An 11,428-nucleotide genomic window follows, 5' to 3' on the forward strand; every position below is an offset into this window, starting at 1 on the left:
GCCTAGCCCGGGAGGGTCCTTCGCTTTGCCAAGGAAAGGATTCAAGGGCAAGCTGATGGGCTAGACAGCAATCTTTATTGAATGGCACTGCTCCTTGCAGAGCAGGGATAACTCATAGGCAACGCACCCAGAGTCAGCAAAGTATGAGTTGTTGGTAACTGTATTTATAGTCACATATACACACTTTTGATTTAATGCTAATTAAGGGGCTGGTTAATACAAATTGAGAGGCAGGTTATTTTGAACTTTCTAGGAAAGAGATGGTAACTTCTGGCTCATTGCTATGGAAATGGGTGGTAACTTCCAAGATTGTTGCCATGGCATTTGTAACTAGCCATGGCATTGGTGAAAGTGTCTTATGCTAATGAGTAATGAAGATAGCCAGGGATTGCTATAGCCACCATTCGCTGGGTTCAGCCAGTTTCTTCACTTTATCCTGTCTGGACCAGATCCTGTTTTGGTCAGCAGGGATGCGACCAGGAAAGAAGTCCTGCTGGTCTCCTACCTCACCAGAGACCAAGGTAGGTGTTTTGCAAACATCATCTCCAGTTTACTGATAGGGTAAAGGGGGCTCTGAGAAGTTAAGCCACATGCCCAAGGTTACCCACTCAGAACATAGCAAAGCTGGAATTCAAACCCAGGTCTCTCTCGCTTCAAAGTCTCTGCTCTTTCTGCTACATCTACCTGCCTCCAGGGAACACTGCACTAGGAAATCTTCCAGTGAGTTTTCATTTTGGTTCTGCCAAAACTCACCACCTGGTATTAACAAGTCACCCATCACTCTGGGGATCAATTTACTCATTTTTACAATAAGTAGTGCTCTAGGTGAACTTTGGTCCCCTCCAGCTCTAGATTCTATGACTCTGTTCATGGAATCACTCTAAATTGCATACTTTGTGAGTGACTAGAAATCATCTGGTTAGGAATTGGCATGAGAAAATTCAAACACCTTATCCTGATATTAAACACTTGCCAAGATCAGGCCCCAAGTTACCTTAAAACTGTTTCTTATTAATTTATATAAACTTCAACCTCAGCAATGTTAGACTCTTAATTGAACCCAAAACACATCATACATGGTCCCACCACCCGTAACATCCATCCACTTCAAAATCCCTCTCTGTGTCTCCCCATCTGTATAAATTCTGCCCATTTCAAATGCATGGCTCTAGTTCGCTTTCTCAATGAAATATTTACTATTACTCAAGTCCACGGATATCTCTCTTCTCTGAATTTCTGTAGCACTTTTCCTACCATGTTTGATATCTCATGATACCCATTTTACTGGTCTCCACCTGATATTGGTACCTAAAAGCTCTTTCTTTCTGTTCACATACTATATCTGCACATCAACTGTGAACTTCTAAAGGATAGAACCAGGACATTAGTCATCATGACTCCCCATAATATGTAGGCCAGAACAGGGTACAGAGTGAATCCTAAGAAATGTTCCATTAACAAACACTGAAGAGATTAAATGCAGTCCGAGGCTCTGGAAATTTTTCAAAGTCTTTCTCTCTTGTCTGGTCAGAGTAGATGTAAAACATAAGAAAGGATAGTAAACAACAAAACCCTTGAATTTCTTCTAAATAAATACTACAATGTGTTTATGTAGCTTAATACAATTGATAAGATAATATTTCTAAAATGCAAACCATAACATTCAAAAATATAATTTGTAACTAAAATTCCAGATGACTTGAATCATAAATAGAAGAGAGAGAATAAAAGAAGATGGTAAAGTATTCTGAAATTTCATTTTGTTTGAAAGAATGAAATTTATAGATATTAATTAATTCATAAATTTAATTGTTATTGGTTTATGTACAGTTCTTTAAAATATGTATGCTTCTTTAACACTAATAGAATATATATCGCATCAATATATTTCAAGCCAATAGAAGGGGTAAAAGAAAATTAAACTCCATCAATCTAGCAATAGCCAAGAGAAGAAATATGAAATAGTTTTTAAAATGTAGTAAATGGGCTGGGTGCCGTGGCTCACGCCTGTAATCCCAGCATTTTGGGAGGCTGAAGCGAGCAGATTGGCTGAGGTCAGGAGTTCGAGAACAGTCTGGCCAACATGGTGAAACCCCGTCTCTACTAAAAACACACAAAAAATTATCAGGGCATGGTGGCATGCGCCTATAATTCCAGCTACTCAGGAGGCTGAGGCAAGGGAATTGCTTGAACCAGGGAGGTGGACGTTGCAGTAAGCCGAGATCTCGCCACTCTGCTCCAGCCTGAGCCACAGAGCAAGACTTTGTCTCAAAAAATAAATAAACAAACAAACAAATAAATAAATAATAAATAAAATGTAGTAAATGGAAAACATAAACCCAATGTATCAGTGACCCTATGTGAATTGCTTAGATTTATTTGTTAAAAGACTGAAATGCTCAGATTATGTGTTAAAATGCAGATACACGAAGTCTTTGCCCATGCCTATGTCCTGAATGGTACTACCTAGGTTTTCCTCTAGCGTTTTTATGGTATTAGGTCTAACATTTAAGTACCATATGACCCAGCCATCCCATTACTGGGTATATACCCAAAGGATTATAAATCATGCTGCTATAAAGACACATGCACACGTATGTTTATTGGGGCACTATTTACAATAGCAAAGACTTGGAATCAACCCAAATGTCCATCAGTGACAGACTGGATTAAGAAAATGTGGCACATATACACCATGGAATACTATGCAGCCATAAAAAAGGATGAGTTTGTGTCCTTTGTAGGGACATGGATGCAGCTGGAAACCATCATTCTTAGCAAACTATCACAAGAACAGAAAACCAAACACCGCATGTTCTCACTCATAGGTGGGAACTGAACAATGAGATCACTTGGACTCGGGAAGGGGAACATCACACACCGGGGCCTATCATGGGGAGGGGGGAGGGGGGAGGGATTGCATTGGGAGTTATACCTGATGTAAATGACGAGTTGATGGGTGCTGACGAGTTGATGTGTGCAGCACACCAACATGGCACAAGTATACATATGTAACAAACCTGCACGTTATGCACATGTACCCTAGAACTTAAAGTATAATAATAAAAAATTTAAAAATTTTTTTTAAAATGCAGATACATGTTCATAACTTGAGACACACTTAAGATACTTAAAGTAAGTGGATCGACAGAGATAGAGCCAAACAAGTACTAACTTTTTTAAAAAAGTAGATCCGACAATACTAATATCAGACATAGTGCAATTCATAGTAGCAATATTAAATAGGATCAAAAAGACTATTTCACCTTTATAAAAGTTTCAGGAAACCAACAATAAGTTCATTATGATTAATTGTATCATATCCACAGTAACAACTTAGCAAGAATATTATTACCAAAAGGACAACTACAGCCAATCTGACTCACCATAGATGTAAAAATATTACATAAATATTACTTAGCTAAATTTGACAGTGCAGCAAATGAATAATACATTATAGCCAAATTAGATGTTAAAAGCATAGGCTGCTGTAATATTAGAAAGTCAATTAATATAAGTAACTACATATTAATCACTTTTTGAAAAATCTAATAATCTCAATAGATATTATAAAGGCATTTGGTGAAATTCAATATATACTTTAAATAACACTAAATATCTTTTAAAAAATAAAACTTAAAGTCCGACCGATATGCTTATTAGCCGTCATTAAAACACAGTTTTGCTGGAGATACTAGTCAATGAAATAAAACCGGAAAAAACAAACAAGGAATCAAAATATTAAAAACTGAAGGTTGAAATTATCATTTTGCTGATGTTACTATTTTTCTCATGGCAAAAGAAAATCAAGTTTGAACTATTATACCAACAAAAGAGTTTAGTAGAGAAATGTGATAATAACAAATAAATTCTACACTGTTTCTTACATATCTGTAAACAAATTTATGTTAGCAAAAAATATCATAAGACACTCAGGAACAACTTAATAGTCTATATGTTTAAAATAGAAAGAAAACTATAAAATGTCATTAAAACATGTAAGAAGACTTGAACAAATAAGAGACATTACAACTATAAACATTACAACTTGAAAAATAATTCATACCAAAGTCTATAGTAATATAGATTGTAATTAAGATGTGAGATGTGTGATTTCTTAATTAATTTTTATTTTGTATTAATGCATAAATATTTTATGCATTGATTAATGTATTTTTATTGACACATCGTCCCCCATATTTTGGAGGAACATGTGATATTTTGATATACTCATATAATGTGTAATCATCAAATTAGGAGATTGGGATATCTATCACCTGAAACACTTATCTTTTCTTTATGCTGGGAACATTAGAATTATTCTCTTTTAGCTATTTTGAAATATACAATAGATTATGGTTTACTATAGTCCCTCTAATGATTTATCAAACAATAGGTCTTATTTCTTCTATCTAACCATATTGTTGTACCCATTAATCAACATCTCATCAACTCCACTCCGTCTTCCCATTCCTGGGTTCTGGTAACTACCAATCTACTCTAAGGATGCATGTTATTCTTGTGACTTACCATGGTAGTTACAGGTTTTGTTTCCAAGACAAGAGCTAAGTGGAAAAGCTCCAACCCCTTCAGAGGTTGGAACAGGACACAAATACCTGCAAGTTCACCAAAGTTGAACCATCACAACTGTGCCATACACTCATGGAAATGCAGAAATTTCTTCAACATACAAATTTCATTTCCTTTGGATATATACCTAGTAGTGGGATTGCTGGATCATATGGTAGTTCTATTTTTAATTTCTTGAGGAAACCCCATTCTGTTTTTCATAGCGGCTATACTATTTTACAATTCCACCAACAGTGTGTAAGTGTATATGTTCCCTTTCCTCCACGTCCTCACTAACACTTGTTTTCTTTTGTCTTCTGACAAATAGCCATCCTAATAAGAGTAAGGAGATATCCCAAGATAATTTTGATTTGGAATTCTCTGATGATTAATGATATTAAACATTTTTTATACATCCTTTTGGCCATGTCATCTTTTGAGAAATGTGTATTAAGGTCTGCCCATTTTCAATTAGGTGGGTTTTTTGCTATTAAGTTCCTTATATAGCCTAATATTATAACCATTGTCAGATGCATAATTTGCAAATATTTTTTGAAATTTTGTAGATTATCCCTTCAATCTGTTAATAGTTTTCCTTGCTGTGCAAAATCTTTTCAGTTTGATTTAACCTCATTTGTCTATTTTTGCTTTTAATGCCTGAGCTTTTGAGATCTTATTTTACAAATTTGTGCCCAGCCCAATGTAATGAAGTGTTTCCCTATGTTTTCTTCGGTTAGTTTCATAGATTATGGTTTTACATTTATGTCTATCATCTATTTTAAGTTTATGTTTGTGTATGGTGAGAGACAGTCTAGTGTCATTCTTCTGCATGTGAATATCCCGTTTTACCAACACCAGTTATTGTCTTCAATCCGATGTGTTGTGCTTGGCGTCTTTATCGAAAATCCATTGGCTTTAGGTGCTTAAATTTATTTCTGTGCTTTCTATTTTGTTTCACTGCTCTATGTGTGTGTTTTTATGCCAGCCCCATGCTGTTTTGGTTACTATAGCTTTATAGTATATTTTGAAGTCAGGTAATGTGGTGCCTTCAGCTTTATTCGTTTTTTTCAGGACTGCTTTGTCAGTTTGGGGTCTTTTACAGTTCCATGTGAATTTTAGAATTTGTTTCTGTTTCTGTGAAGAATGTCATTGGAATTTTTATAAGGATCGTAATAAATCTGTAGATCTCCTTGGGTAGTATGGTTATTTTAACAATATCAATTCTTCTAATCCTTGAACACAAGATATTGTTCCATATATTTGTGTCTTCCTCAGTTTCTTTCATCAAAGTTATATAGTTTTCAGGGTAGAAATCTTTCACCTCCTCGGTTAAGTTTATTCCTAGTTATCTTTCGTTTGTAGCTATTGTAAATGGAATTGTTTGCCTTATATCTTTTACAGATAATTCACTGCTAGCATATACAAGTGTTGCTGATTTTTGTATGTTAGTGCGCAAATAAATAGAATAACTTGACTTCTTCCTTCTCTATTACCCCATTATTTTAAATGTTATTCATTGATACACTTAATCCATAGGTTGAGGTTTTCCTACTGAAGAGGCGATCAACATTCTTAGTTTGGGTGAGAAATAAGTATACTACATTGTGAGGCACCTCTAAGCCTTGGAAGAAGGGATATATTAATTTTGCCTGAGTCCCTGGCTGGGCAGTCTCTATTGCTTCTGCCCATTTCAGGATGTCATTTTCCATCCTTCCCATTGTATTGTGAACCACTCAATTATCATTTCAATATGTTTATTTGCAAAATTAGAAACCTAGCGTTTGTCTTTAGTTTGCAATTAAGAGCCCTGAATGTGGAATCACTGGGTCTCCAATTTCCAATGCTAGCATTTATTCAACTTATGCCAAGATCATATCCTATTTCCTTCCAGTAGATATGACATCACTTTGGATTCATAATCTCTGGTCAAAAAATTCAACTCAATTATCTAGGTATTTCCTAATTGTTTCCCACCATTAGGAACTAGAGGAGACACAGAAAAGAACTCTGAAAATGCTGACCATTTCACTGGGGATGACACATAGTGCAAGCAACTCCCTCCCTGTGAGGAGCAATAATCAACTAATTACAGATAGGAAATCATGCGTGGGAAGAGCACGCGAAGACAAAACAAGGGAAAAAAGCAGAGCTGTCTGTCTATTCCCCATTTACCTCATCAAAACTGGAATCTAAAAGTTACTGTTTGTCTTGAGGAAGACACTTGAGGGATATTATCCCAAAGGGATGAGAAGGACCTGAATGTCCCAGGTGAGCCCAGCACAATGATTCTATTAACTGTGAAGCTTAGAGGAAGAGTTTATTCTGAAAAATACCTAAGAGCTGCTGAGTCTCCACCTGCAACTCTGCTAAAGATAAGGAAAGCCATTGGGTCTAGAAACCAGTCACTTCCTGAGATTTTTACCATCATTCAGAGGTGAGTCTCTTCAGAATCCAGCATTGGTCTTGACCAGCTAGGCAGCCACCTTAAGAACTCAGAACAATTTGTGCAGGAGTACTGGCAAGTGGGAAAGGTAGAACGGAAAGGAGAGATCAGGGATTGTCACTCAGAAACATACAATTCCCCTCTCTAGTCAAGCCCAAACCAGCCTAGGACTTGTTAACCACAGTCCAGTCTGTATCTTCAATATAGATGCCTGCTAGTTATTTAGCTCATTTCAGTTTTATTGTGGATTCTCCCTTCTGCATCTGTTTTCCCTTCTCTCTGATTTGTAAGCCAAGCTTTTCAGGAGGAAAGAGACTTCAGATCTCTGCTTCAATCTCCAATGCCTTTCAGTTTTCTGGAATTCCAGAGATAGTTTCCTCTTTTCTGGCCTCTGAATGGAAAGAAAATCTTTGAAAGACAAGTGATTTTGAAGATAGGTAGAAGAGAGGGATAAAATGAGAAGGAGACATTGTGAAGAGAGTAGAAAGAGGAACCAACATCTCTTTGATCCCAAGCTGATATTATTTTCAATAAGTCACAACGAAAATCATACTAGCTCCAATCTCCCTTCCCTACTCCTAGATGACACCTTGTGATATCCATTTACCTTTCTGGCCACTTAAGGTTTTAAAAATGTTTAAATTTGGCTGGGCGCAGTGGCTCACGCCTGTAATCCCAGCATTTTGGGAGGCCAAGAGGGGCGGATCACGAGGTCAGGAGATCGAGACCAGCCTCATGAGGTCAGGAGATCGAGACCAGCCTGGCTAACACGGTGAAACCCCGTCTCTACTAAAAATACAAAAATTAGCCAGGCGTGGTGGCGGGCGCCTGTAGTCCCAGCTACTCGGGAGGCTGAGGCAGGAGAATGGCGTGAACCTGGGAGGTGGAGCTTGCAGTGAGTGGAGATGGCGCCACTGCACTCCAGCCTGGGCGACAGAGTGAGACTCAAGCTAAAAAAAAAAAAAGTTTAAATTTGATACTGAAAATCCATTTTCAGGTATTAAAAAACCAAGTCCAGCCCAATTTTAAACTTCAGCTTCACTATCAATTCAAAGCATGGGTCCTCCCTTTTGACCTCAGATCTGATGTGTAGCTTGGGTTGTACAGCGGAAAGGTGGGAGCATATGTTCTTTCTTTGCTCTGTTGCCATAGATACTAGCAGCTGGTGCCTTATATGTGGCAGGCCTGGTGTTTCTTGAGATCATTTTGAGGTTCGTCAGAGGCTCCCTTTTGGAGACTGCCCTATTATGCGGTCCCCTGACAAGCACAATGAATTATGTTCCTGATCTCTTTAAGATCTCTGTTTCTTAAGAGAGCCACCTCATTATTGCTACAGCCTCCTCTGCCCCGATAGGCTGTTTCTGGATTGGAATCTCAACAAGGTGACTTGACTGCAATGACCTCCTATAGCATCATGTGTCCTATGGGAAATTCACATATTTATGCCATGCCATGGGTGAAAATGCAGTATTGCCGTACTAACCACCATCTTTTCCCCCTACCCCTGCCATCATGACCTGATCCAGTGACCCCTTCACCTTTAGAAGTGAGAGGCAAACAGAAATCTTTAAGTGTATGTGTGCCCCCTAAATTTTCTTGAAGCTAATATGTAGCCACAGATGAAGTAAAACCCTCGTTGCTCCTTCTTGTACTCATTCCTCAAAAGCACTTGTTCTGGATTAGTGGGATGAAGCACCCACACAATGGTGTACACTCCCATAGCCATTCCTAACCCTCAGTTGTGTTTACTTTCCCAGTCTCTTCACTTCCACAAGACTTGAAATTGTTTTTCTCTTAGATTTAAAGGATAAAGTTGAACAGGGGGAACATTTTGGTCACTTTTAAGTAATTGCTGCACGTGTATATAACATCTTTAGAATATAGGGTATGCCTCACCTACGATCCTAATTTGGGAGATTGAAACTACATTTAAAACCAACTGGAAAAGTCACATTCAGAATCCTGTTAGAGTTTAAAACATGTTCATTGAGAATTATCTGCCATGTCCTGTCTTTTTCCATGACATTTTCCAAATCTCTACACTGCTGAAATACTTCCTCATTAAGTAGCACTTCCACTTAATAAGCAGAAGAAACTTTATTGCCCATCAGCCAAAAGGAAGTGCTTCACTGCAATGACTGCAGTCAAATGACACCATGCTAAGTTTTCTTGTAGGAGTATGAAGACTTTGTGTTCCTTTCTTCAGATCAGCAGAAACATGCATCAAGGAAACCAAACCACCATCACTGAATTCATTCTCCTAGGACTCTCCAACCAGGCTGAACATCAAAACCTCCTCTTTGTGCTTTTCCTGGGTATGCACCTGGTCACTGTGGTTGGGAATGGGCTCATCATTCTGGTCATCAGCTTGGATACGTACCTTCACACCCCCATGTATCTCTTCCTTGCTAATCTATCCTTTGCTGGTATTTCCTCCATTTCCAACTCAGTCCCCAAAATGCTGGTGAATATTCACACCAACAGCCAATCCATCTCTTATGAGAGCTGCATCGCACAGATGTACTTTTCTATTGTGTTTGTCGTCACTGACAATTTGCTCTTGGGGACCATGGCCTACGACCGCTTTGTGGCGATCTGCTACCCTCTGAATTACATAACTCTCATGCGACCCAGGTTCTGCATTTTGCTCACTGTCATCTCGTGGCTCCTGAGTAATATTATAGCTCTGACGCACACCCTTCTGCTCATTCAATTGCTCTTCTGTGACCACAACACCCTCCCACACTTCTTCTGTGACTTGGCCCCTCTTCTCAAACTGTCCTGTTCAGGCACAATGATCAATGAGCTTGTGTTGTTTATTGTGGGTTTATCAGTTATCATCTTCCCCTTTGCACTCATCTTCTTCTCCTATGTCTGCATCATCAGAGCTGTCCTGAGAATATCATCCACACAGGGAAAGTGGAAAGCCTTCTCCACTTGTGGCTCTCACCTGACAGTTGTATTACTGTTCTACGGAACCATTGTAGGTGTGTACTTTTTCCCCTCCTCCACTCACCCTGAGGACACTGATAAGATTGGTGCTGTCCTATTCACTGTGGTGACACCCATGATGAACCCCTTCATCTACAGCTTGAGGAATAAGGATATGAAAGGTGCCCTGAGAAAGCTCATCAATAGAAAACTTTCTTCCCTTTGATGCCCTGGACATCTACATTCTTCTAGTCCACACAATCAGATAAATGATTCAACCCAGAGTGTATGGCACAGTTATGATGGTTCAACTTTTGATGAACTTGCAGATATCTGTCTCCTATTCCAACTGCTGAGGGAGTTGGAGCTTTTCCACTTAGCTCTTGTCTTGGAAACAAAACCGGTAACCACCATGGTAAGTCACAAGAACAACATGCATCCTTAGAGAGTAGATTGGTGGTAACCAGGGCACAGGAGAAGAGAAGTGGAGTGGAGTTGAATAGAGGTTGATTAATGGGTACAACAATGCAGTTAGATAGACTAAATAGGACCTAATGTTTGATAAATCATTATGGGGGACTATGGTAAACAACAATTTGTTATATATTTCAAAATAGCTAAAAGAGAATAATTCCAATGTTCCCAGCATAAAGAAAAGATAAATGTTTCAGGTGATGGATATCCTAATCCCCTAATTTGATTATTACACATTATATGAATATATCAAACTATCAAATGTTCCCCAAGAATATGGGGGACAATTTATCAATAAAAATACTTGTATGAATAAATACAAAATTTATGTATAAAAAATAGAGATTAATTTTAAAACACACACCTTAATTACAATCTATATTATTACAAACTTTGATACAAATTATTTAAAACCTATATTATATCACAGGTGCATATAGTGCCTACAGTCTAGCTTTTTTAGCTTTGAAGACAATTACTACTTCTTTCTTTAATCTACATTTCTTTAGGTCAGCTTTTCTCAGAGCTGACCTAAAACTTTGACCTTTGCTTTGTTAAGGTACTATTCAGTGAGATGTTTAATGGTTGCAACAACAAAGATTCCCATGGTCAAATAATTTTTGGCAACTCTGAGTTATATGAAGCAAAATGTATTAACTGGACAACTTCCCAGAACCTTTAGTGTCATGTAAATCTCCAAGAGGGTAAAATGGTACACAGCATTTCTCAAGACTAAACTTGAGATAATTGAAATTCAATTTTTTCCATCATACAGAACCTGATTCATCACAGAGTTGTTCATGGAACTAGCATTGTACAAATATGTTTTAGGAAACATGACTCCAGATGACTTCAATTATTTCAATGGAAAACCACCGAGTTTATGTATAAAGGTATCAGTTATAGTTCTGACTCTGTCCCCAACAGCTATGTAGTATATAGTAGACACTTAAAACAATGTGATACTTTTTTTTAACCGCCCAGCCTCCTGGCTTCCAACTCCAACCTACC

The 11,428-nt window shown here is 37.9% G+C and overlaps 1 protein-coding gene across 1 annotated transcript; it reads left to right on the top strand.

The window, feature by feature from the left end:
• The first annotated feature begins 9,192 nt into the window (after window positions 1-9,192).
• Window positions 9,193-10,169, top strand: OR1S1 (olfactory receptor, family 1, subfamily S, member 2). Its single transcript, NM_001193987.2, is given in 1 exon segment — window positions 9,193-10,169. A coding segment is annotated over 1 exon segment (939 nt). The 5' UTR covers window positions 9,193-9,230.
• Window positions 10,170-11,428: the final 1,259 nt, after the last annotated feature.

The sequence above is a fragment of the Macaca mulatta genome, chromosome 14 (genome assembly GCF_049350105.2).
Source record: "Macaca mulatta isolate MMU2019108-1 chromosome 14, T2T-MMU8v2.0, whole genome shotgun sequence".
In the NCBI taxonomy this organism is placed as follows: Eukaryota; Metazoa; Chordata; class Mammalia; order Primates; family Cercopithecidae; genus Macaca; species Macaca mulatta.